We start from the raw sequence: 27769 nt of genomic DNA, 5'->3' as shown, positions 1-27769 counted from the left end.
GGGGGGGGGGGGGGGGAGATGGAATGGGGCAGAAAAGTCGAAGAAGGCAGGAAAATTACAGCGTGGCTTCTAAATCAACTTCAATTTCAACTAATTTTTCCATATGATAGGATTCTAATTATCAACTTATAGACTTTTATAAGACAAGTTAAAATTGTATTGTATCTACTATGGCTACTATTCAAAAATGGTTCAAACTTCAAGGGATAAATTTAGAAGAAAACAATTTATACATATATTTCAAATTTGAAATAAACTATCATATTTTAGAATCATTGGTTGAAATTATAGAACAATATGTTTTGAATTTTCAATTCTGAGAATCATTTTCGAATAGTAAAACTCTCATCATATGTCACGATTCAATTGATAGAAGAGAAAGAGGGTAACAAAAATTGTGTCATGCATGTCCTTTTTAATGATGAATCAGAATATGCATTTCACGTAATGAAAGTAAGTAATGAAGTAGAACTTGAGAGTAAACAAAGTCACTATTATTTAATAAGTTTAGTCAAGGTGCGATATTTATTTTAGTATGTAAAAATGTTACAGATAAAGTGTTTAAATATGCAAATTATATTTAGTTGTGAACTTGTGATTGGCTACCAAACATTGTTATTTATTAACACGACATTTTATTTGAAAACAATCAAGTACAATTATTAATCTACTTAAAGCAACAAAATAATAGTCAATAGTAAAAGTTGGATTTGTGTATATTAAGGGGACTTAGCTTGTTATTTATAATAGAGTCTTTTTCAAACTACTAAATGTCTAACTCAATCATAATTAACCATCAGTAATGACGTTGAGATGATGTGCTTGGTGTTGATGTAATAATTATTTAATAGACATTAAATCTGTTAATGATAGATGTTTAATTGATACGCAAGCATAAGACTTATAAGTTTAGACCTACCATTGGTTTATTAGGCAAGTTTAATTTGATACCCGGCCAATTGATGCGATAGTAGATTGGTTAAGGCCTATTGAGCGATTGGACCTGTGTTAAATTATGAGAGTTAGGTGTGCTTGGCGTAATGGATATGTATTATAATTTGTGGTGGGGAACATTGGGGGTTTTTTAACTAGCTAGTATATATACTATTATGAGTATATAGAGTATTACAACCCGTTTGGTTAGAGATTATTAGAACTCCACTCCCACATAATTTTGAAGGCAAGCAAATTCTTTCGTTAGGTTAGGGACAATTGTAATTCCCTCATTTTTTATGGAATTAGAATCTCATGTCTCCCATGGTGTTTTCAATTTCACAGTGCAGGGAAGAAATTAAAAACAAATACCCTTAAATATAAAATTACATTTCTCTTTTCTAACATAAATTTGACATTTCATTTTCACATAATCTATGAAAGCCCATGCCACCCCACTTCTTAGGAATGCACATTTTCTGCCAAGCCTTCTATCTAATGCATCTCCGCCCTCTACTGTTACCACCTTACCAGTATGCGTTTAGAGTGACCTCTACCTCTCTCGCAATGCCTAAAGGAATAAGAAACACATTCATATAAGCTGGGATTGCTTGGATCACACTTTTAATGAGGGCATCTCTCTCTCTCTATGCCCTAGACAAAACTTTGTGGCTCCAACTATTCAATTTGGTAACAATCTTATTTGTAATGAACCTCAAGATTTTAGTCTTGTTTTTCCCAACTAAAGATGGAAGTCCTAAGTAATTCTCATAAGTGCCTTCACTGCCAATACCAACAATATTCCTCACCACACTCCTCAACCCATCAAAAACATTGGGACTGAAAGTAACAACAAATTTTTTTCAGGTTAACAAACTTACCAGAGACAAAGAGTACTCATTAATAATATTTTAAAAATTGTAAGCTTCATTAAGAAAATGTGTTTAGAAAAAAAAAAAAAAGAAGCTATCATCCGCGAATAAAAGATGAATAATTTTTGGAACACTCCTAGCAATAGCATCCCCATTTTGTAACCTCATGTTGGCAGCCCTATTTATCATTGCATCTCACGTTTTAATATGGTAAAATTGTTGGATTTTTTTTTTTTTGCGTTAATTGATCAATCATCAGATTTAAGCTGTCAATGCAATACAACATAATTTATTCTGGAATATTGCACTACGGACAATTTTCGAAATCCAAAAGGACCAAAATAACAAAACTGGAATCACAGTGAAATTATTTCAAATCTGTATATCTATAAAATAAACAAATAAGTTGACAACCCAAGCACCAGTGGTCTAGTGGTAGAATAGTACCCTGCCACGGTACAGACCCGGGTTCGATTCCCGGCTGGTGCAACTATTTTCCGCTTTTTGCATCCCCTGAAGAGGTTTTCCCGTCACATGTCCTGTTGTACTTGTACATGAGTACATAACTGTATTTCTCATGAATTGTGGATCAATTTAATTTTCCTTCTTATGGTAAAGATAATTTTACTTTTCACTTTTTTGGGTCCAAATCAGCAGTGGATATAGGTAAAATTAGTTAATTACAAAATATAAAAAGTTTAAAGTGTTTTCCAATTCGATAGTTTAATTGAATTTTCTTAAATAATATGAAAGTTGTTATTATTAATATTGTTATTATTAATATTGTTATTATTATTATTGATCAAGGAGCTTTCCAGTTTTTTTCCGTTAGTAAATGGGTCATTGAGGTATTCGATTATGTTCAATAAATGTACATATTAGAAAGTTAAAAAAAAAAAATTTGTAATCTAAGCACTCATGAAATTAAAAAAACATGCCACCACTCCTAATCCTTTGGTTATTTCCTTTGTATTATTTGTTAGTTCGAACCAACCACTCCAAGGTGTTTGTCTACATGACTTATTCATTTTATTATAATTTTTACAATTAACCTATTTGGTAACATAGTTACCTTATAAGCTATAAGCTAATTTTGGTTTGTTTAACTACTATTAACTATTTGACTTTGTTAAACAGTCAATATGATTGCTTGATTAATTAGTTTTTTGTAACAACTTATTGCTCAAAATGCTAAAATTTAAAATCCTGCTCAAAGCAACTTTTTTATCAACTTTTTTAAAAATTCATTTTATATGTAATCAGCTAACAACTAAAAACTAATTTACTAGACATTTTTCTACAATCAACTAATACTATCAAGTAGTCAAATTTACCAATCCAACCAGCTAACAACTATTTACCAAACACTCCCAATAATTGAGTGAGAGTTCAAAAATCTATCATTTTATTTTATTTTGGCCCTTAGTGTGGGCATTGGCGGAGACATATATCGTGATTTACTTATTTCACCAGTTTTTGAGATATGAGTAATGAATAACCTTTTAACTTATACTTATATAATTCATCAATATTAAACAACAATAATTAATCTGTGTTGAAAATATAAATAGCTCACAATTTACCTCTATTATTAGTGTATGAATAGCCTAAATATGTTCCTATTTTTTTTTTTTTTGAAAAAAAAAACAGAGAGATAAACTTATTGTTAAATTAGTTAATACATTTGAAAATTAAAGAATGTATAGAACAAATTTTATCACATAAAATAGATAAATTTATCTATTTGTAGCAAATAGTATCCATTATCTTTGTAAGATGTTTTAGTAAAAATATAGTTTTGTAGTATGCTTATAATATTGGATAAAAATAGACGGTTGTAATAGAATGGATAAATCCATTATCTCTTTTCACTACTAAATATAGATCTCACCTCTCAGTCTACCTTTCCTGTTTTTCCGTTGTCTCCCCGTCGCTAGAACCTTCTGTCTCTTTCTTCTCTCCCCAACGGATTCCGAAATTAAAGGGCACAAACAGAAGCCATTCTTACTATTTTCTTTTTTTCTTTTTCTAAAAAAATATCTAAATAAATAATTTCATAAATACGGAGTAGTAGTACCTTCTTTTTCTTCTCATTTTTTAAGACGAGAGATTAAAAAAAAAAAAAAGGAATTATCGATTTATCGTTTCCGTCATCGATTAAGGAAAGGAGAAAAAGAACAAATTAGAGGAGAGAGCCGAGAGGTGGAGAAGAGAAGAAAAATCATTCCAGTTTTTGTTTTTTTCTTTTCATTTTTTCGTATTTGTTTTTCCCGAGCCGATCGATCGATCGATCAATCAATCATGCGGCCTATTCAGCCACTGCCGCCGGCCGTTTCGGCGTCGTCGCCGTCGTCTTCTTCTTCGTCGGCGGCGTCTTCGTCGGGGTCACCGGCCAATAGCAATAGGCGGGCGAAGAAACTAGGTCTAACCCTTCCGCTTCCACAACGGGACCCGATATTGGCTGTGCCGCTTCCTCTCCCTCCGAGCTCGGCGCCGTCTTCCGCCGCCGCGCCGATGTCGTCGTCATCCTCTTCATCTGATCTCCCGGCGCCGCTCAATTTCTCGGAGCTGGAGCGGATCAATCGCATCGGCAGCGGGAGCGGCGGCACGGTGTACAAGGTGCTCCACCGCCCTAGCGGCAAGCTGTATGCTCTGAAGGTGATTTACGGCCACCACGACGACTCTGTGCGTCTCCAGATGTGCCGCGAGATCGAGATCCTCCGCGATGTCGATCACCCTAACGTGGTTAAATGTCACGATATGAGCGATCACAACGGCGAAATCCAAGTCCTCCTGGAGTACATGGACAAAGGCTCTCTGGAAGGGACGCACATCCCTCACGAGCCTGCGCTCGCGGATCTCACGCGCCAGATTCTCTCGGGGCTCTGCTACCTCCACCGCCGTAAGATTGTTCATCGCGATATCAAACCTTCCAATTTGCTCATCAATTCGCAACGCAAGGTGAAGATAGCTGACTTTGGAGTCTCGCGAATCCTGGCTCAAACTATGGATCCCTGCAACTCCTCCGTAGGCACGATTGCGTATATGAGCCCCGAGAGGATAAACACGGATCTGAATCAGGGGCAGTACAATGGATACGCAGGGGATATATGGAGTTTAGGAGTGAGCATTTTGGAGTTTTACTTGGGGAGGTTTCCGTTCAACGGCGGGAGGCAAGGGGACTGGGCTACTCTCATGTGTGCCATTTGTATGTCAGAACCACCGGAGGCGCCGCCCACGGCTTCCAGGGAGTTTAGAAACTTCATTGCTTGCTGTTTGCAGAGGGATCCCCCAAAACGGTGGACGGTGGCGCAGCTGATGTCTCACCCTTTCATCGTGCAATACTGCTCGGGAAGCCGTAATCTTGGTGGTATTGCCAATCAGCTGCCTCAGACACACCAATTGCTACCTCCTCCACGCCCGCATTTTTCTTCCTCTTGATACCTAGGATTGCAATTGCAAATCATCCTTCTTTTGCCTTTCCAAATTTGTGATTTTTATTTGTGTAATTTTTGTGGAATTAATTATCAAGCCATGTTGATGGAAGTGGTGGACGTGTGGAGCAAAAAAGATATTGGATAATTGGGGATTCACAGGTTTATGTTTAACTTCAGGTTTTGTTTCCAATCAATCAATCAATCTTGTTTTTGCAGAAAATGATGGAAAATGAACAATTTTAGGTTTCAATCATTAGCACAATCTGCTTATATATATACATGTATATGTATTTGTTTGGTTAGCATTTCTACTGAGAATTTACTCTTGTGCAAGTTCTGATCCTCAAGATTGAATCTTTAACATTACTGAACTCTTTCGTGTTTAACAATGTCAGGTTGGATTTACCTTATATCTTAGAGAAGGGAAAGCTTGAAACCATTTCTTTCCCTTCTCTTGGGAACCCTTTGCATTATTTGAATATTGGTAATTGGCATTGGTTTTCTATATTTGTCTAAGTTCTGCACTAGATAGAAGAGTATTAGAGTTGGTTGAAATTTTTACCAGATTTTGCGTGTGCCTATATTTGGGATGCTTTTTAACAGTATACTGCTAGAGTAGAATAAGGAGAGACTTGTCAATACTGGGAAGTGTTGGGCAAATAAAACATCCTTCATTAGGTAAATGCATCATGATATTTTCTGATCTTTTCTTTCCATCAAGATAAAATTCTGTGGTTATCTCATTTTCCCACAATAAGGTATGGTTTCTTAGCTGCCAGGGTTTACTGTTTATTACACAATTCAGAAATACCATAGGCAAAGTTTATATGATATATCCCCTTTTGATTGCTGTTTCAGGGTTCATCACTGTTAGCTTAACATTCATATGAAACATATGCTTTTCTTTCCAGTGGATTCTCTATCTTAGATTAGGCAAAATGGGGTTCACACTTGCATGTAAAAAATATGTTTTTTACATGCATCATGAATCCAGTGGATTCTTTCCTGTAAAAAAATATGTTTTCTTGGATTATCTCAGGTAAATGCATCATGAATTACTGTGTATGTTTTTCTTCCTGGTAGATTTTCTATCTTAGGTAAAACAACAGAGAATCTGATGTGGCATCTAGGATAAAAGTGATCTGGGAGTATTACTTAGCAATAATATGTCAATATCAGGGGTGAAAGAATCTTGTGCTTGGGAATGCAATCATTCTTGCTACATTTAATTTGGTCATGTAATGCCATATTAACCCCATTGTAATGTGATCATGTAACCCCACCTTTGTTGAAAAGTTTGCAGCCTTCAAATATTGTGATTCCTAAGATTTCTCGTATCTGTTCTGCAAGGTAAAGCTCAAATGCCATGATGAAATTGTTAGCTTTTTCTACTGTTTCAGTTGATTTTCAGTTGCAGAGAAGTGGGGAATCAAGAATCAAGTGCCAAGAATTTACCTGTCCAGGTAAATACAAAGAGCGTTGTACCTTCATGTTTAACACCTTTATGGCTTTGGCTCATTCAAAGTGATGGCCTGGCCAGGTCAAAACCAAAACAAAAGGCAGTGACAATTTTGACTGATTCTCTGAAGCTTGAATATGGGGTTGAGACTTGAGACACTTGAGACTCCACAACCAATTCCATTTATTATTATTATTATTATTATTATTATTATTATTATTATTTATTTATATTTTAATACATAGGGTTCCAGCTTACGTCAGATTAATCATAGCCTCTAGTTTTCCACCTCAAGACACATGAATAGCCTTTCAGTCAAACCCCGTTTTATATACTGTGCGCCCCAAGAACCCAACCCACACCATATTCCAACCTAGAGAGTCGAACTCCAATTCAATTTAATTATCATTCCACTTTATTGATACATCATTGTAATCTTTAATTTAAACCTTGCTTAGTTTACATGATAGTGCAAGCTTCTTTTTTTTTTGGGTAGTTAGGTATGGGTCAATTTCAGAATAAAGTTGGAGAGAGACTCTAATGTTGTTTTTCTTAAAGTTGTTTTCCTTGATTGACACTAAATTTTTAATTATTTCATTTCACTTATGATAATTTACACTGAAAAAAAAAAGTGTAATATTGCATTTATTCTTACACATAATTGGAGTTTTTATATTATTTTTCAAAAAAATAAAGAGAATGAAAAAAAAAAGGGAATACTAAAATGTTTAGTAACAATAAGCATTATCAAAAGTGCGCCTACATTCTCAATCTGGTCCTTGTTGTTGGTTTTTAGATATTCCTTCGTGCATTCGTCGTTTGATTTAATGAAAGTTGGTATTTTGTTTTTAAAAAAAAAAAAAAAAAGTGCGCCTACATTCTTTACTGAGATTGTTTGAATGATTGCATCTGACATTATTGTTTTGCTTAGTCACTTCAAGTAAATGCGTCGTTGATATCAAGTCCCATGTTAAGCCAGAGTTATTAAAACTGTGATGTAACTAGGAAAAATGTAATACTGTATTATTTTTTATATATCTTAACAAATTTTCATTTTCATTAATATTTTTCAAATAACAAATAATACTTGTACTAAAAAAATAAAAATAAATAAATAATACTTTTTTAGTGAAGATGTAGTACTTAGTCTTCATATAAAATAATTATATTTTTACTAAAATTTTTTACATATTTAAAATTTATTTCACATGAGATGATCTTATATAAGTTTTTGTGTATTGGTTGATTTTTAAAATGAGTGGGTATATAATTAAATAATTAATTGATGATGAGTACAGTGCTACAACAAACTACAGTAAATATCAACTATAATGCCTATAAAGATTCATTATTTACATGAAATTAATGGGGACGGTTATTTATTTATTTTTTTCTTAGAAGAGAAACTCGGCGTCGCTATTTGAGGGTGTACACTACGTAAATCTCGTGTGATCCTAGCTGGCAAATGACCACAAGGAGGTCATTATCATTGGGAGTCAAACTTGGAACCTTATGATTACAAAGCTAATCGTCCAACTAATTTGGTTGGGGTTGGCCTAGGGATTATCATCTTATAAATAAGGATTATTGATACATTATTATTGACAACTTATACATAGTTGCAATAATACCTACCCATACTGGTGAAATTAATTGATTGCAATCAATATAAACCCTAGCCTATGAGATCAATTATAATGTATAGTTCATCTAAATGAATAAAGAGTGAGCATCGGTTTTTTTTTTTTTTTAATCTATTTATAAAGTAAATTGAGCCAATTTAATTTCAAGATTCAATATCAAATTGTACATTTATATGCACAAGAAGTTCAACATGAACCCACATCATGTCTTTGAAAGCATGCCTTAAGTGAGATTTTTATCTATTAGACCAATATCTTGGGGTGACTTATTGTTTTTAAGTTCCAAATAAAATGATTGGAAGTGACATGTAATTTTAAAATAAAAACAATTAAAACTAAATACTAATCTTAATTCTAAAATATAATAAAAGTCAATGATAGTAAGAGTATAACGAGAACAAAAATATGTTGGTGTAATTAGGTACAGTGTTAACTTGTACATTATGCTCTGTCTCTTGTAAAATTACAAATTATTTCCAATTTTGCTATTCTTTTTTTTTTTTCATTCTTAAGTTGTTAAATCAATTAAATATTATGTTAAATATAGTATTTTTTTCATTATGCTTATTTTGTTACACTTACAAAATATTTTTATTTTTATTTATACATCTATTAATTAATTATATTGTCTTTTATAATTGTTTTCTCATAGTAGTTATAACGTAATGTAATTTCACATTTATTTTGATTATATAATTTAACCATTATTTTTGTTCATTGGGCATTTATCGTTGCGCAGTGCGTGATCAATAATATAAAGATAAAAATGCTATTTAAATGAGATAAATATTCAACAAATAATAAATATGCAATTTACATAGCAATTAAGTGTATTTTTATAGATTGATTCACTGAATATATTCCCAAGCATGGCATGTGCACACACATTCCTTCATATATAAACGAGATACTCAATTAAAATGGACCCCCTCGCTTTTGTATTGCATTATTACATACATCAATGAATGAATGTATCTTATTGCTCGTGACCTATACCTGCAAGGGGGGGCCCTTCAACTGCCATGATTTTTTTTATTTTTTATTTTGCAGAAAATAATGTTATTGGGAATCCTTAAATATAGAACATAAAACAATGGGAAATTTGTAATTTATGTTACTCCATAATATGTCAATTATCAATGTGACTTTTGAATTATCAGTGGTGTAATTGTTGATTTTCAATTTTCAATTTTCAAAACGGTACATATATTACCCCAGATTCGTTTTAAAACAACACTGTTTTAAACTCCAGGTCCGTGACGGGAAGGATACATGTACCGTTTTAAAAATTGATGAACAACATTTATACTTATAGTAATTTATTAAAAGTCACATTGATAATTGGTATATTATGAAGGAGCATAAATTACATTTTTTTCTAAAATAATAGAAAACATAAAGTCTTTTTTTTTTATTTGTTAAGCATTGCATGTTTAATAATGATGAAACAAAGAACAGAGACCCCCATCCACTGTGAATCTGATCTCAGCCATGCTCTCTAGTCCCCTCCATTCTTCATGTTCTATACTTTAATCCGAGAAGGTTTTTTTTTTTTTTTTTTTTTTTTTTTTTTTTAGTCCCACAATTATTAGACCGTTCTACATACATTTGGTCCATGACTATTACATTTTCATAGTTGATTTCACAATTTTTAAAAAATATTGCCACATTTGATCCTCCAGCTTAATTTTTTCACCGGTATAATTATTTTTGTTGTTGTTATGATTATTCTCTCTCTCTCTCTTATATAACAAATTCAATATAAATAATATTTATGTCATTTAAATATTTATTCCATTTTTATTCCTTAAACCAATCAAACACTTTAATATAATTCTTGAAGTTTATTCCTTCAATGAACTAAACAATGAAATAAAACTTATATTATATTTCTTATTGATTCCATTTTCTATTTAATAACATTCATATTTTTTTTCAAAATTCATTCCATGGAACGTAACCAAACATATTGTTAGAGAAATTTTCTTTTTTGAAAAAAAAAAGAGTAAAAACAACACTTTTGGGCCTTGAATTGTATCACTTTTAAAATTTTGGTCATTGTTAATCGATTTAAACATATGTAGTTGTTTAATTGTCCATTATGTTACACTTTTAGTTCTTGGTGTTATATAATTATCAAACTTCGCTATCAAACTCTTTTTATGTGGTTATTTTTGTCATTTAGAATCAATATCCTGTATTAAAGTTTCACTCTTTAAATGTGAAAGTCATTTTTAACATTGAATATTAATTCTAAGTGATAGAAATAATCTCATATGTTAATAGAGTTTGACAATTGTATAACATTAAAAATTAACAGTGCAACATTTTGAACAATTAAGGGTTCAAGTACAACATTGTGAATAATTAATGAGCTAAATTTGTTTAAATTAATTTACGGTGAACAAATTTTCAAATGTGAAACAATTTCAGGGTCAAAAGTGTTGTTTTTCCAAAATTTTTTTTGAATAATTTCCCTTTCGTAACTTAACAAAAAATTTTAATACATTTTTTAAAATATTATTGAAAGCCTTATTTTTGAGCGATGAGAGAAACTTACTATAGTCACAACTCAAGAATATGCATAGGGCATGTTTTACTCTTATATAACACTCAACAAATTTTACATAAATATAAAGTACATACTTTTTTTTTTAATAATCAAGAAGAGCACCCAAAACAACAAGAATCAAACATCCATAATTGGCATAACCCTTTACATAACAAGACTCACGATCTCCTCACAAGAATGCTTGAAGGGAGAAAATAAGATCATTGAAAGGGTTTTTATTGCCCTTGTGACATTTGTTAACTTGTTATTGGGCTTATTTGACAATTAACAAATTATGCAAACTATTTTGTCGAGAAGTTTGTATTAGCCCATTATGGTAAACTTGTTATTGGGCTTATTTGACAATTAACAAATTATGCAAACTATTTTGTCGAGAAGTTTGTATTAGCCCATTATGGTAAACTTTCCTACTTGTTGGTTAGCAATGGAATTGCCCAATAGTTATACCACTGACCTGGATCTGTTCTCAACCTAAACCTACTGAAACACAAAGAGTCAAGTGTTAATCGGGACACCGGGGGCCACTAGACCACAATGTATACAATATTCACAATTTATATACTGAATGTTTACAATATTTAGTTATGAACATTCAATATATAAATTGTGAACATTTAGTATATAAATTGTGTATTTTGAAATCGAGTTTACGTAATAATTTGCCACAAATGCATATGATCATTCCATTAGTAACCAACACGTCCGAACCAAATTAATTGATAGTCTAAATTTTAAAAATCGTTAAACGTTAATCGAACTAAAATATGCACACACTCTTGGATTCCAGACACACAATCTTCCCTGGAATAAATTTGTGTGCATTCATGTTGGTTCGCAAGTTCTCACTGAATGAGGGTTTCTCATTTTATCTCACACACACACACACACACATATATATGTATGTATGTATGTATGCATGTACGTACTCTATATTACACACGCGCGCGCGCACACACACAAATAATCATACTTAAATTTAGAGTTAATTCTATTTTTGGTTATAGATTTATAGGTGACAGTTCACTTTTAGTCATTTTTTATCAGAACATCATCATTTCATCATAGTATTATTGTGTATGACCATTTTTGGTCATCCGTCAACAAAATCGTTAAAATGTTGTTAAATACAAAGATATTTCAATCTTTTTTTTTTTTACAAAGTAGGTTAACCTGCTATATTTTTATGTTTATTTTTTTGAAAAAAAATCTATAATTAAAGACTGAAATGCTTTTGTATCTAAATTGTTTTGTTGATAAATGACTAAAAATGGTCATACCACAATAATAGTATGACTAAAGAATAATGTTCCGATAAAAAAGGATTAAAAGTGGAATACCACCCATAAATCTAAGACAAAAAATGGAATTAACCCTTAAATCTATTATCATTATTAAGAATTTTATTCTAATAAATATTTCGATTGGAATGTGTTAACCAAATGCCTCTATAAATGTCATCCGATTTTGGTCCAGGGAGATTTTTAATGAAAAGAAAACGGCAAGTTATTGCATGGACCATGGTTCACACAGCTGTGTGGACCAAAAATAAAAAGTACATTATTTTTGTATTGAAGGTACATTATTTGATAGTATATATCAAATAATGTACCTCCAGTACAAAAATAATGTACCCTAAAATAATGTACCTACAGTACAAAAATAATGTACCTTCAATACAAAAATAATGTACTTTTCAGTTTTGGTCCACACAGCTGTGTGGACCCTGGTCCATGCAATAATGATCGAAAGAAAACTGCTCTTAAAGTCACCAATTTGGCAAACTGGACCACTTCTCAATAAATATACCAATTACTGTACTTAGACTTTTCTCAATAATGGTAGGTTTTTGAAAATTTTTTACATTCATCTGACGGCTCAGAGTGATTTACACGACAAATTATACTACGAATCTATGTACACCTTGCAAGTCGTCACTCTTTGATTTGATTAAATAAAATGGTTTTGTTTTTTCAAAAAAAAAAAAAAAGGTCATAAATATATTTTGGAGTCCTCACTAAAACGAAATTACATATCAGTAGTACCGAAATTAACACCCTATTTAGTATTTACTCCGTAGTATTTAAGTATTTAGTTATTTACCAATCTGCCCCATTAATTCTCCCAGAAAGAGAAGTCAACAGCCGGAAGTCGGAAGTCGCCTGCGAAGATCTAGAAGTCAGCGTTAGCCCGAATCCAATTACTACTGTTGTGTTGTTCTCGGAGCTCCGAGGGGGGGAGAAAAATGGAGGCCTGAAAAGGTATAACCTCGGAGGCACACTACAATGTGGAAGCTCACCATTTTTCTAACCTTAGTGTGGGCTATCAGCCTTCTCTATGGCGAGATGTTTGCTTTCTGGATTCCCTCTCTGTGGACGTGCTCTTGGCCTCCTCCATCTTCTTCTGTAAGAAAAACATTCACTTTAATTCCCAATTTCAATCCTTATTGTTGTAGTAGATGCTTTTTACAGTTCAAAATTATGTACTGGGGGATCTTACATAGTTGCATCGAGTAAAATGCTAAAAATTAGTCACCCTAGGTTTTTTATTTTTGAGTTTTTTATCGTAACTGCAAATTGAGCTTGATTTAGGATTATTGATTGTCCGTTAGGCTTTCTAAGCTTAAGTGCTGCGATTTTCTCTTGTTGAAATGAAAAATGGTTTTACATTTTTGTGACCTTGTTGATGATTCTCTGATCTTGGCTGGGTAGCTACAAGTGCTATTAGGTTGAGATTCAGTGATTCATATTCACCGGCCTGGAATAGACCTAGATGAAGGGAAAAAGAACAATGGAAATGCCATAGCTATCCTTTCATGAGGATTATTGCTTGTGTTACACCCATTAACTGACCACAATACTAAGATTGCACTGTCAATGACCTCTTCAGTTGCACCTTGAATGAAATTTTGCTTTTGGAACCCAAACAATCCCATTTTTATTAGTAGTGACAGGCTGACAGCAGTACCATGACACCAATGCCATCTGTATTTATTTATTACCTTGTATTCTTAACTTGGATGTACTTGAGAAACTAATTGTCTGATTTATGTGGATGGGAGCTGGGGCTTTAGAATCTATGTGAATGGTTTACTTTTAGGAAGCAGATTTTGGCTTATAAGGGCATTTAGATACTTTCTTATTTGCTTAGCAGTCAGGTATATGGTTCTCACTACTGGTTCATAAAGATTAACATTCTTGTGCATTTATTTGATTGTGTGAATTCTAAGGTATAGGTGCTTTCTAACATCTCTTTTCCAACTTTAGATGGACAAAGTAGATAATCCTGGTGATTATGTAAAAATTGCAGTCCTTACCGATCCTCAGGTACTCCTTCCAAAATTAAATCATACATTTCCTATATGCAAATATAATTATATCATCTGTTGATCTTTTTAGAAATCATTCTTATTTCATATTCATGATTGCATGTTAAACTTTTAACAGCTTATGGATAAAACCTCCCTCAATCTTGCTCCAAAATCCCTGGCTCTAGAGATGGCTCAATTCTACACAGATTTGTATATGCGCAGGGCATTCCTATCATCTGTTTTACCCTTCAGACCAGACATCATTTTGTTCCTGGGTGATTATTTTGATGGTGGACCTTTCCTGTCTAATGAAGAGTGAGTCTTGATAATTGTCTCTGATAGTTGAAGTAGTCTTTTGCATATGAACATTGATATTATGTTTCAATCACTTCCAGTTATTGAAAGCATGATACATTCTCACTTTAAAGATGGGAAACAGTTAAGTAAAGAGTGGAAAAAACATGATGCTTCCTCTAACTATGCTCAGGATTTACAAATGTGCCATCCATTGACCTATGTTTGAAATTTTGAAGTTGATATACACCCCCCCCCCCCCCCCCGTTCTCCCAAAACGCACACACACAAACACCTCCTTTACTTTGTGTTCAGTGTGATTCTAAATTTTTCGTCATCCACCAGTACATGTACATCATTCATTTAGTTCAACAGATGGCAGGAATCCTGGAGCCGATTCAAGCATATTTTTAACCTGGATATGGTTCAGCAAACTAAAAATATTAAACTGTTCTACCTCTCAGGAAACCATGATATTGGCTATTCAGCTTTCCACCCCCAAATGCCAGAGGTCTGTCAATCTGTCAGGAGTAGGCACTCTCCAAAATTCAATTGTTTTAATATTCAATTTATGAAGCATTTTCTGTACAAGTTATTTAACTTCTTACTTATCAAGAGAGACAGATCTGTTAAGTTCTTAGTGTCTTATTTTTCTGTTTTTTTCACATATCATACTTAAGCCATTGTACTTGTGCATTATTTGTAATACATACTTTTTCACTTATGTGAGTCAATTACCATATTATCAAAGCAGCATTTTGGTGCTTTCTGTTAAATATATCTAAGCATAGTTATCTGCATTGTGCAATACCCTGGTTGCAATAATTTTTGTTAAAACAAAGAGATTTTACTCATATTAGTTCAATTGTTTGGCTGATTTTTATTTTTTAAATGCATTCTTCAAATAGGTAGTAGGTTGTTACACTTTCTGTCATTCAACCGTTTCTTATATTTGCATCCATATATACATGTACACACATAAAATTTATTAATCTATTAATTTATATATGCATTCAGGTTATCAGCCGTTATAAGAAAGAATTTGGTGTGAGGAACTACCACTTTACAGTTGGAAAAGTGAACTTTATTGCTGTTGATGCACAAACATTGGACGGTAACTTTCTTAATCTTTAGATACCTTTCTAATGATGAGTGATTGGCATTGGTTTGAGAACTCACCATATTGCAGGTGACATAGGTTGGCCAGCAAGCAAGCAAGCAAGCATATTATAATTTTTCTCCATAATAAAATGTATTTGCAGTCACCTAGGGGACCATGTAAAACTCCCACACATCTATGAAACTAAAAATGTGCCTAATTTGTTATTGCTTTGCTCAACACTCACTTGTTAATTGTCTCATCGCTCAACAATTTGTCAATGTCGGTGTTTTTCTTTTTTATTTGTTGGACCATAGTTACTACTATGAAGATGCTGATGGCGAAACATTATTTCTACAGGGCATCCCGAAGGAAACGAGAGTTCTGCCACTTGGAAATTTATTAAAGATGTCTCCAAGAGTATGGGAATTCACATATTGTTTATTTAAATTTTAATGTTACATTTTGAAATAGATACTGACCCCTAATTTCTCTCTGCCTCTGTAGATATTACTTCAAGTCCCAGTGTTCTATTGACTCATATCCCACTGTATAGACCAGATGATACTTCATGTGGTCCTCATCGTTCATCATCAATTATTAATCAGGTATTTTAGTCTCTTCTCTCTTGATTGTGGCTGTGGTAATATTCTTACTATGGTTTTCTATAATGTTTGAATGCATATAGTTTTCTCTGTCCATTTCAGAGGATTAACCGTGCTGAGCATGATGAAGAGATAGTGTGAGCTTCTTTTCTGAGGACTATACTTTCATATGTGCTCCATGATTTGTGAACTCTAGTATTGAAAATTAAACATGTTTTTTTGGTTACAATTTCTGTCCTAGGTACCAAAACTATGTAACTGAAGAACGGACAAATTACTTACTGGAGTTGATCAAACCTGTATGTATATTACCTTCTCATTCTTCTGCATATGATATATGCCATGAAACAGAAAAATGAATAGACAGAAACCTCATGATGTGGTTGTGAGAATCCATTTCTTGGTACACTAATTTGAGTTTCTGCAGGCACTAATCCTTTCTGGGCATGATCATGATCAATGTACAGTGGTACACACAACGAAGTATGGTGCTGTAAAAGAGGTAGTACTTCTTACTGATTTGTGTCATTGCAATTTTTGATCAACATGATGATGTTTGATAAATAACTTTCTGCAGCATACTTTAGGGACCATAAGCTGGCAGCAGGGAAATTTGTTTCCCTCTTTTATGTTGTTATCTGTTAGTAACCTTACCTCGTCAGATGGATCTAAATCAGCAGATGCAATCTCCACTACACTCTGCTTTCTTCCTGTTCAAACGTTCATTTATATATGGTAATGTATATGTTGACAGAAGATGTGGTTTACACTAAAAGTGGTTATACACTGAACTTGTTAATTTTATAGGTATCTTGTGCTGTTGATCATGACTGTTCTTATTGTCCTCTTCTGGCCAACATATGGGTTGCCTTTCTTGCACCACCTTAGTGAATACAAGAAAAGTCTTATTAGTTTGAGCATGTTTGGGGGTGGGGTTAAGGAGAAAAATGATGATGAAATATGTGAGTATGAGGAGGTTTGGGATGCTGAAGGGACAATGCACCTCATAAAGAAAACCTCAAAGGCTCGTCCTACGTACTCAAGCGAGTCTTCCTTGGAAAGGTAGGTTACAATTTCTGAATACTTGGCTATGCTGCTATTTCATTCATGCAATTGACATCAAAGCCACATTATTTCAGTTAGTTAGCTTTGGTAATTACGGTTTTCACATTAAGCATTCATATTATTATTCAACGGTCCTGGGTTATTATACAAAATTTTACTTGGTACTTATCTACTCCGCTGATATATTCAGGCAGATCTTCATACGTGGTTAATCCTATACTACATTCTTGAATCTTTATAATGTTATGAGCATATAGATACGATGTTCAGTTCAGTATTTTGGTCTTATTGCCTCCTTAGCCTGTAAATCTTTTGGGGGCATTTCCTTTACAAAGTAGATATGGCATTTTTGTTTTCTCTAGTTCAAACATGTCTACTTTCTTTTTCCACCATTCAGAGGTAATGCCGTCATGCGTTCAGCCGCCAGAAGACAAAATGTAGAGATAGATATCACAATGCCTGCAGATGCGGTGAAATTACCATCTCGGGCAAACAGATCAAAGATAAAGTTGGTGATCAGGTTATTTCGTACAATCTTTATAATTGCTGCGTTTAATGTCCCGCTATACATGATGCTGCTGTTCAAAGACTGGATCGACAAATGACACGAGAGAGATGGTCTGGAATGGGTACCTGTCGTGCAGTTAACATCAGGTGGGGCAAGTTTGAGGATGGCTTTGGTGAATGTCACTTGTTAATGTTGTAATAGTCATGACTGGTAATTGTTTGTGACAGTCCAACCAAAAATGAAAGTGAAAGGTGTGAGAGGGAAAACAGAGAATCTTTATTGAGGAAGACATCATTATTGAATGAAACTGATGCGGTATATTTGGCTACAACTGAGACACCAGATTAGGTTTTCAGCTTAAATGATAGGACCACATTTTTGTTTAAGATATATATTCTCAGCCCTGGTCACAGGCCTCAAAAACCATATTGTATGTTACGTTTAGTAGCTTTTGCTAGCAATCTCATTCGTCTTCTTTCTTGCCTTTGATGTGAAACACTTTTTTTCTTTAAATTATGTTCTTTCTTGTTACATAAAATATTTACTTCTATATTCAACTTTTTTTTTTTGAGTATATTCAACTTATTTGCATATATATATTTTTTGTTTACTTTTCTTAATCTTTCATTTTCCAACTTTTTTTTCTTCATATTTCAATCCCTTTGGGCAAATTATATTGTGGTTTGTGGACTATGGTTCACATTGTAAGGTGGATTGTTAATAGATGTTTATTTTTAATATAATGTGATAATTTATTTTTAGGTAATATATGAAAAATAAATTTGCAGAATACAAAATATTTTTTTAGTATATTAAAAATGAGTATTTAATATATTAAAAATAAATTTGTATATTAGTAGTGTACAATACCATGTGAATTATAGTTTATAGTATAACCACTGCATTAATGAATTTTATTGAAAACTTTTCATTCTACTATGAAGGCCTATATTTTTTTTAAAGAAATAAAAATAAATTCAACTTATAAGATTTTTTTTTTCCATATGAGTTGGAAAGTATACAATTATTCAATTACATTTTTATCATTTTTAGAGTTATGTATTTTTTTTTTTAAAAAAAACATTCTTATAAATATATTGTATTTGCCTCTTTGGTCATACTTTCTCTTATTTAAAGAATGACAACTCTTCACCATTAAAGATAAGATATCAACTCACAATTGAATGTTGTAACTTGTAACTCATCAAAAAAAAAAAAAAACAAATTTTCTTTTGTGCATATTTTGTATGTATATATAATATATATTTTATATTATACATACATACTGCACAAAAAAAAAAGTGTTCTTCTAATTGTAGTGTGTGTATATATAAAAGAGTCTGTTTCATTATTTTGTGTTAACGCTATAAGTTGGTATTTTATGTTTATATGTGATAAGGGTATATTAAAGATTTTTAAAAAATTTCTTGAAAATGTTTAAACAAATTAAATGTTTGAAATAACTTTAATGATTATTTAATTGTTATGATTCTACGGTATCACCAAATATATTAATTCATTTTTTCAACAAAAATACTCTCAGAAAATATATTTCTCTACAATTATTTTTCTTAATAATTTAATTGACGGGAAAGTAATAAATTGTAACTAAATACATGAAGGATGACTTTTTTCTTTTAATTGTTTTTTCATTCTTATAATTTCATTTTTTTTGTTATAAAATATTTATTTAATCATGCGATATTTGGTTTGTCTAGTCTAAATGATATATCCCATTAGTTGAACAACCTTCTCCTAATGCGCGTTAAGGTTGGTGAGGGAAATAAATAAATTATGATATGGATTCTTACTCTCATACAATAACGACAATGACCTCCACTATCACACCCCCTATCTATAAGAAAATGTTATATAGCCCTCCTCCAATTTTATTTTTTGTCTTATAATCATTTAGCGTTATGAATTGATTAACTCCACATACCTTTAATTAAATAATATAATAATCAATTATATAATGTCACGTTTTGAGAGGAAATTTTAGGAAAGGTGTGTAGCATTATTCATATATATGCATATATGAGATACGTCCATTTACGATGACTAAATGTTAGAAATTAAGTAAACATGTTATGGTATTTGTGTAATTATGATGATACGTTTGAAAAATGTTTGTTAGTGATACACGGATAATTGACAATGTACACATGATTCATAATATTGCACTTACGTGTGCACTATTAGTTATCCGTTAATGTATTATCACATTTTCAAATATACCATTGTAATTACAGAATGTCACCATGTTTTCCCCTATTTTTTCCTTAATTCTTAGTCATTGAACATCTTAGATGGACGGATGATATTAATTCACACATTCTCACAAGACTACTAGTTCTCATTTGAACATATAAGAACTCCTCCTCCCGTGAGAACTATTCCAGTGATAGATTGTGCGTATTGTGCACTGAAATATGAGATTGTATGCATTTATGTACAAGTTCGTAGGTTCGTACAGGAAGAGGGGTTCTCATTCGAACATCACCATATATATATATATATATATATATATATATATATATAAAATTCTTTTCTTGTTTTCTTTTGTTTGGGATGTAAGAGACCATTTCTTCAAGACATCATATATACCTACTACTGATATGATGTTCTCCTTTTTTTATGCTCCATTTTCTTGCTGAAGCTAAACCGGTCATTTTCAATTTTCATTTCTTCAACAATGCAAAGGCCAAATCTTAGAGGGAAATTTATCACTTAAATATAACAAATGCAATTATATAATAAGTAAAAAAAACAATATATTTTTGTTACAGAAATACTTTTAAATCTTGTTTTCTCATCACTTCATCATGCACCTTGTCACGTATCTTCATCATGTCAACCCCAATTGCTGTATCTTTAATTCTATTTTGTAAATAATAAAAAATAAAAATATTATTAGTAAAATTCTAATCATTATATAATTTATGAGAAAGTCTACTGTAACGATTAAGACGCGCACCTCTTGCCTAGAATACAATCTAAAGGTTGTTTGGAGGAAGGTTTAGGTTTCTACCATGTGAGAATACCGTTCATACAATACTTAATATAAACTCAAAAATTTTATTCAGTCACTTTTAAATTGTATATTGTGTAAGACATATCAATAAATTAATTTATCCATTTATAGTTTAAATATTACTACGTAATTTAAAACTTGAACTACTGTACTACACTCCATTTCGATTAGTTTTTTTTTTTTTTTTTTTTCATATAAGGGTGCGTTTGGAAAGCAGGAAAATGACTTCTGGAAAATGTTTTCTGAAAAATGAGTTATTTTTCGAAAAATAAATTCATTTTCCGTGTTTAGATGTACTCTGGAAAACTGTCTTTGGGTGTTTGGTTCATTTTCCGGAAAATGAGTGAAAAATTGGTAGAAATGTATAATTATATAATTTTATTATTTTCTTTAAAATATAAAAATATATAAACTAATAATATTTATTATAAATAAATATATAAAAATTAAAAATTAAAAAAAAAAACGTTGCTCTGGTTTTCACCGGAAACCAGTCCGCCTGACTGAGGGAGCCCCTCCATGTTGCACCCAGCATTTTCCAAGTCCCTTTCCGGAAAAAACACTTCATTTTCCGTGGTCAACTGAAAATGATTTCCGTTGACCACATTTTTTGGGTGTTGCCAAACACCAAAATTCTGGAAAATAATTTTCAGAAGTCATTTTTCGGGTAACCAAACACACCCTAAGTTTAGTTGAAGTAAACGGGTGAGTCTGGAATAATTGGACAGTTAGATTGGGACATAGTGAGTCGATCTCTGTACTCACCGAAAATTTTGACTTTTTCGAAAGTGTACACTTATGCTAACGTCTCAAATTTTCTATGTGCCAACTTTTTGTTTGACCATTAAAGACAAAAACAAAAGGAAAATAACAAAGTTAAATTGGGCATCTTTTTTGGTGAACTCAATTTTTTTAGTAAATTTTTTTGAGTGATTGAAAAAAATTATAACTACTCCGTATTATTTAATATTGTGTAATAGGTTAATAGTACAAAAATCACACATGTATAATAAATTAACGAACTCAAGTAAGAATTAAACTTGTAATATTTAGACACAGAGAATCATGCTTCATCTACTTGTTTTTTCTTTGGATAGAATAGAAGATTGATTATTTTTTAAAATGTCATAACCTAACTTTTGGCATAAGATTATGAGAATAACAAAACATTTATTATTTATATCTATTATGCTCAACATTCACTAGTTTACTTTCACCTGTTTATTTACCTTTCATGTAACAAAGAAAGTCATAAGTATATACAAATTAAGCAATACATTTTGCCAAACACAATTTGTAAAAATTATACGTCAGTATTCGATAGAGTTGTTAAATGATGTTTGATCGGACTCAAATATGAAAAAAATAATGAAGGGTGATTTGTGATTTATTTCCTCCAGTGTTCTTGAACATAAATTCATGGAATTTAGGTTTAGTTTATCATAAACTCGAGTATTTTGGAATACCAATTAAAACTACTCCATAATTGTTTAGAATGCAATGATATGTGTACGAGTATGAAAGCAACAACCTTTCACTATTTCCTTTTCTTTGTGATTATGTTTTCTTTCCCGTTTCTGTCCGAAAAGGGAATTAAATTTATGCAGCCTTTGTCCAAAGCAATGCCACCTTTTTGGCTTCAACCAAAAACATGGGTTTAATTTACCGTTTACCGGTTTACTACACTCATATTTAACCCGCCACCGTCTATATTGTTCACTGTGTAATCTTTTTTTTTGCTATATATTTATATATAATGATAAGGGACTCGGTGGAATGTATGTTATCTTATGTGCGAATAATAATAAAGAAATAATAGGGGATTGAATTAAGGAGAAAAATTTTGCTTTGGGGAGAAGAATTTTGTGGGTTTTGGTTGTTGTAGGCGCCAGCAGATCGTGCCTGCCAGCTTTAGTTGGAATGGGTTATGGGTACACATGAAGTATGGTTATGATTAACAACCCTGTTAGTTTGACTAAAAACAATATTATTGTTGTTAACATCATTAACATAATTTCAGCTATATTTTCCTGATTTTAGTACAGTGTTATTAGGAGGAAAGGAAGTGTTTGGTATTTGTTCCCGAGTTGGGAGCTGGGTTTGGGTAGAGAGATAGAGAGAGAGAGAGAAGGAAATGAGGGAGGTGGCGGCAATGGCGGCGGCGGTGGTGGCGGTGGCGCTTCTCTTTAGCATTGTGGTGAATGGGCCGGCCTTTGCTAATGCTGATACAGATCCAAATGATGGTTAGTTCTTAGTTGAAGCTCTAAATGATGGGCGTGTTTAGCATATAATATATAAACATAAATGTGCTCCAACTATCAGCTTAGATTTTTAGTTTAAATGGAGCATATACTTCAATTCTGGTTGCTATATGTGTTGTAGATGGTGGAAATTAGTGATGAAAAAATGTGTGTTTTTTTTTTTTTCTCCAAAATTTGTGTTTCTTGAATCTTGGAAACATTTGTGCATTCAAACATCATAGATCACTCCAACTATCAACTAAGACTTTTAGTTGAAATGGAGTACCATACTTCAATTCTGGTTGCTATATGTGTTGTAGATGGTGGTAATTAGTGATGAAAAAATGTGTGTATTTTTTTTTCTCCAGAATTTGTGTTTCTTGAATCTTGGAAACATTTGTGCATTCAAACATCATATATAGCGTAATCATTTGGTCTGTGGATTATAACATTGCTACTTGTATGTGTTCTTGAATTTCCAGCCTCGGTTCTGAGGGCGATGTTTAGCAGCCTGAATTCACCATCACAGCTGACGAAATGGAGCTCGAGTGGTGGTGACCCTTGCGGGGAGTCTTGGAAGGGAGTTACTTGCTCGGGGAATAGAGTAACAGAAATGTGATTCTCTATTGTCCTTTCCATATGTTTTAGTTATTGATTCTAATATTTTAGCTCTGAATTTACTTTCCAGAAAGCTTTCAAGTTTGGGACTAAGTGGATCAATGGGATTCCAATTGGATCAACTGAAATCCGTAACCACCTTGTAAGACAATTGGCTTCCCGTGACATGTTAGTTTCTTTCTTTGTGCTCCATGGAATTCCTTAGAAATCACGATTCCTTGGTGTATATTGCAGTGATATAAGCAATAACAATCTTGGGAATCAGTTACCTTATCAGCTCCCTCAGAATGTGCAGAGACTGTAAGCCTCCTCGTATATCGTAATTCTCCTTGATCAATTTGTATTTCAATGATCAATGATGCTTTTGTAACGCAGAAACCTTGCTGGGAATGGCTTTAGTGGTGGCCTCCCTTATTCCATTTCACAAATGACTTCTCTAAAATACTTGTAAGTCAAAATATTTCAAACATTTTATTCGCAATCAATGATATTTGGTTTCGACTTTCGAGCTGGTCTTTCGTTACTTATGTTTCTTTGAACTGTAGAAATGTGAGTCACAATCAGTTTCAGGGCCAGGTGAATGACATGTTTGGATCGCTTTCTTCCCTCTCCATATTGTAAGACCTTCACCCGAACCCTACAATTTTCTTGAAATAGTTTTAGTTTCATTCTACTATGAACTGGAAAATAGCTATGAGGAGAAATAAACTGCAATCTCTTCTGTTTTGGAATTATGGGACTAAAGAGTTTTCACTTGTTTCTTGGGTATGTTTCAGGGATTTTTCTTTTAATTCTCTGGCGGGTAATCTTCCTCAGTCTTTCAGCTCGCTTTCTAGTATGAGCAAAATGTAAGGCTATATCGATGTTCATTTTTGGTTAGTATTTTCCATATTCCCTTCAAGATGTTTACCCTATATTGTTGTGTAGGTTTTTGCAGAACAACCAGTTTACTGGAACTATTAATGCCCTTGCAAATCTTCCCCTTGATAATCTGTGAGTTTATTCATATATTTCAATGCCCCTGATCAATATGGTTTACAGTTTTACTAATTTGTAATTTTCGCTTTTAGAAACGTTGAGAACAACCGATTTACTGGCTGGATTCCTCAGCAGTTGAAAGGCATAAACAGCATACAGTGAGTGTCTCAGACTGCATTAAGTTTTATCATTGTAGTTGTAATTTCGGGTTTTTTAGTAATGTCTTGTTCTTAATTCCCGTAACAGAACGAACGGTAATTCGTGGAGCTCGGGGCCTGCACCCCCACCTCCACCCGGTACACCGCCCGCAAGCAAGCCCAACAGGAATCACAAATCAGGAGGCAGTAACAGCCACTCGAATGGCGGTGGCAGTGATGACGGAAGTGGAAAATCTGGTATAGGGGGAGGAGCTGTTGCCGGGATTGTAATTTCCATTTTAATTATCGGAGCAATAGTGGCGTTTTTTGTTGTCAAGAGAAAACCGAGAAGGACAATATCAGATATAGAGAAGAGCAATAACCACCCGTTTGCTCCCCTTGCTATGCAGGAAGTACAAGGTTTGAATTAAGACTAATCTTGCGAGTTTTTTTAGTACTACTGACTCTGTTACAATGTAGTATCTGTTCATAACTACTTTCTCAACCTACTGAAGCACAAAGAAACAGTCCACCCCCTTCCACATGGGGGTGCAACTGAGTGACACTAGAACACAAGGTCTTTGGCACTAATCTTGCAAGTTAAAACCTGAATTCTCTTCATTTGACTTGTTTTTTTCAACAATATGTCTGCAGAGATAAAGTCTATTCAAACGTCCCCTAGGACGCCCACGATAGCAATGAAAACCTTGGACACTCCAATTGCAGTAAATCTAAGACCCCCACCTGTAGATTATCATAAAACAATTAATGAAGACGATGAATCAGGCAAACCAATTGTTCCCGCCAAGAAAGTCAATATAGCTCAAATAAAGGCCACTCGGTATTCTATTGCAGACCTACAGATGGCTACAGATAGCTTCAGTGTCGAGAATCGTCTTGGCGAGGGATCATTTGGACGTGTCTACCGGGCTCAATTTGAAGATGGGAAGGTAATAATTTTCTCTAATTTAACTAATTCATGCAAGAATAATTTGGTTTTCCATCTGCTCTATTATGAACTCGCAGCAGTTTTTATTTTTGAGTACTATTGACTCTTGTTACAGTGCAGTATATGTTCATAACTACTTTCTCAACCTACTGAAGTTCAAAGAGTCAATATCGCCTCCACTGAGGCTCGAACCCACCACTTCCATATGGGAGTGTAATCGGGTGCCACTAGACCACACGGTCTTAGCACTCGCAGCAGTTAATCTTCAAAAACGAATCTTTGTCAATTATATAATTTTCTCCATGCCTGATATTGCTGTAGGTTCTTGCTGTAAAGAAAATTAGTTCTTCTGCTCTGCGGAACCCCGAAGATTTTCTGGATATAGTTTCTGAAATATCCAGGCTGCAGCATCCAAACGTTGTTGAGTTGGTTGGATATTGTTCAGAGTACCGACAACATTTGCTGGTTTATGAATTCCACAAAAATGGTTCTTTGCATGATCTTTTGCACCTCTCTGATGAGTACAACAACCCGCTAACTTGGAACAGCAGGGTCAAGATCGCTTTGGGGACAGCTCGTGCATTGGAGTAAGTTTCGATAGCATTTATAGCCTTCGGGTGCTGTTCGTAAATTTCCATAAATACTTGAAGAAAACATCCTCTGCAGGTATCTACACGAAGTTTGCTCACCATCGGTGGTTCATAAAACTTTAAAATCTGCTAACATTTTACTCGATTCGGAGCTCAACCCTCATCTATCGCACGCTGGATTAGCAAGCCTTATCCCAGCTGGAGATCAGGTAAACTTGCTGCACGCTTTTGGTTTTGCCTTAATTCGAAGTTTTTAACCAATGTGAATGCTCCAATAGAAAATGACTTCCGTGTTATAACTAATACACTAAATCAATAAGATTCTCGGGTTCAATTAACTTTGAGGAGCGCTAAATTACTCGCTTCTTCTGCAGGCTTTGAACCATAATTCTGGCTCTGGATATGGTGCACCCGAGGTTGCCATGTCTGGTCAGCATACTATAAAGAGCGATGTATATAGTTTCGGAGTTGCCATGTTGGAACTTCTTACTGGAAGAAAACCATTTGATAGGTAAAGTTACCTAAGAAGCAATAGTTTCGTCTTATTAAAAAAAAAAAGAGACGAAAACCATCTAGAGTGTTGAGCATAAATAATATATAAACATAAATGTGCAGTCCCAAGTATCAGCTTATGCTTTTAGTTGAGATGGAGTACATGGTTCAATTTAGAGATACAGGCTTTTCTAATGATATGGTTATTGTCTGGAATTGTAGTTCAAGGCCAAGATCTGAGCAATCTTTAGTTCGGTGGGCTACACCTCAGCTCCACGACATTGATGCTCTGTCTAAGATGGTAGATCCAGCTCTGAAAGGACTTTATCCAGTTAAATCCCTCTCTCGTTTCGCTGATGTAATTGCTCTGTGTGTCCAGGTAATATTATTTGTTGAATGTAGTTGAAAACACATAAACTGCTAACCCTGAAACATAAGATGATATCTCCTGTATCTTCATGGCTATCTATCTATAATGTTGTGACAGCTGGAGCCCGAGTTCAGACCGCCAATGTCTGAAGTTGTTGAGGCATTGGTTCGGCTTGTGCAACGAGCGAACATGAGCAAGAGAACATTCGGCAATGATCAGGGCGACAATGCAGACGCTAAAGATTACGGGCCTTAGGGTTCCCATGAAGGTTGATGCTTCCCCCTTGTGACTAAAGTTTAGGTGCATATTTGCTTCCTTTGCTGTATTGTATCATGCCACTAGTGTATACTACTCTGTAATGTGTTGATAATGTTCATTCATTAATTTATCTCAAGCTCTGGAGACATGGTTTTGCTTCTTCAGCTCATAGATTATAAAACAGGATCTTCCCATAAAAGGGTTTCATTGTTTATGAAAATTGAACAAAAACATGTTTTGCAAATTTGTATTTTGTGTTTAGACAAAAGTACATAGGAGAGAGTACAACTTTATAAAGTATACAATATA

The 27769-nt window shown here is 33.4% G+C and overlaps 3 protein-coding genes and 1 non-coding gene across 4 annotated transcripts; all 4 read left to right on the top strand.

Annotated features, from left to right (window-relative positions):
* The first annotated feature begins 2223 nt into the window (after positions 1-2223).
* TRNAG-GCC lies at positions 2224-2294 on the top strand. Its single transcript has one exon. It is a non-coding gene; the product is annotated as a tRNA-Gly (tRNA).
* Positions 2295-3778: 1484 nt separating this feature from the next.
* LOC116022871 (mitogen-activated protein kinase kinase 5-like) lies at positions 3779-5589 on the top strand. Its single transcript, XM_031263759.1, has one exon. The coding sequence runs from the start codon at positions 4107-4109 to the stop codon at positions 5244-5246; it is 1140 nt and encodes a 379-aa protein (XP_031119619.1). The 5' UTR covers positions 3779-4106; the 3' UTR covers positions 5247-5589.
* Positions 5590-13062: 7473 nt separating this feature from the next.
* LOC116023109 (uncharacterized protein C630.12) lies at positions 13063-18290 on the top strand. The gene is made up of 13 exons (XM_031264082.1): positions 13063-13318; positions 14180-14239; positions 14360-14538; positions 14893-15028; positions 15535-15631; positions 15977-16036; positions 16124-16224; positions 16324-16358; positions 16463-16520; positions 16649-16723; positions 16799-16956; positions 17029-17283; positions 17684-18290. The coding sequence occupies exons 1-13, from the start codon at positions 13199-13201 to the stop codon at positions 17889-17891; spliced, it is 1542 nt and encodes a 513-aa protein (XP_031119942.1). The 5' UTR covers positions 13063-13198; the 3' UTR covers positions 17892-18290.
* Positions 18291-22435: 4145 nt separating this feature from the next.
* LOC116021754 (protein STRUBBELIG-RECEPTOR FAMILY 7-like) lies at positions 22436-27624 on the top strand. Its single transcript, XM_031262228.1, has 16 exons — positions 22436-23071; positions 23551-23683; positions 23757-23828; positions 23921-23986; positions 24062-24133; positions 24232-24303; positions 24463-24534; positions 24614-24679; positions 24757-24822; positions 24911-25221; positions 25456-25751; positions 26072-26337; positions 26417-26549; positions 26715-26851; positions 27055-27211; positions 27320-27624. The coding sequence occupies exons 1-16, from the start codon at positions 22963-22965 to the stop codon at positions 27455-27457; spliced, it is 2166 nt and encodes a 721-aa protein (XP_031118088.1). The 5' UTR covers positions 22436-22962; the 3' UTR covers positions 27458-27624.
* Positions 27625-27769: the final 145 nt, after the last annotated feature.

This window comes from Ipomoea triloba, chromosome 6, assembly GCF_003576645.1.
Source record: "Ipomoea triloba cultivar NCNSP0323 chromosome 6, ASM357664v1".
Taxonomy (NCBI): domain Eukaryota; kingdom Viridiplantae; phylum Streptophyta; class Magnoliopsida; order Solanales; family Convolvulaceae; genus Ipomoea; species Ipomoea triloba.
Note: the sequence above shows the minus strand (reverse complement) of the source record. Positions and strands in the feature narration are given on the sequence as shown.

What these genes read in the sequence shown, in the direction of transcription:
- LOC116022871 (XM_031263759.1), top strand. Translation starts at nt 4,107, where the DNA reads ATGCGGCCTATTCAGCCACTGCCGCCGGCCGTTTCGGCGTCGTCGCCG.
- LOC116023109 (XM_031264082.1), top strand. Translation starts at nt 13,199, where the DNA reads ATGTGGAAGCTCACCATTTTTCTAACCTTAGTGTGGGCTATCAGCCTT. An exon ending in GAGCATGATGAAGAGATAGT is followed by an intron (nt 16,359 to 16,462) that starts GTGAGCTTCTTT and finishes TTTCTGTCCTAG; the next exon opens with GTACCAAAACTATGTAACTG. An exon ending in CAAACGTTCATTTATATATG is followed by an intron (nt 16,957 to 17,028) that starts GTAATGTATATG and finishes TTAATTTTATAG; the next exon opens with GTATCTTGTGCTGTTGATCA.
- LOC116021754 (XM_031262228.1), top strand. Translation starts at nt 22,963, where the DNA reads ATGAGGGAGGTGGCGGCAATGGCGGCGGCGGTGGTGGCGGTGGCGCTT. An exon ending in CTTTCTAGTATGAGCAAAAT is followed by an intron (nt 24,535 to 24,613) that starts GTAAGGCTATAT and finishes ATTGTTGTGTAG; the next exon opens with GTTTTTGCAGAACAACCAGT. An exon ending in TTATCCCAGCTGGAGATCAG is followed by an intron (nt 26,550 to 26,714) that starts GTAAACTTGCTG and finishes CTTCTTCTGCAG; the next exon opens with GCTTTGAACCATAATTCTGG.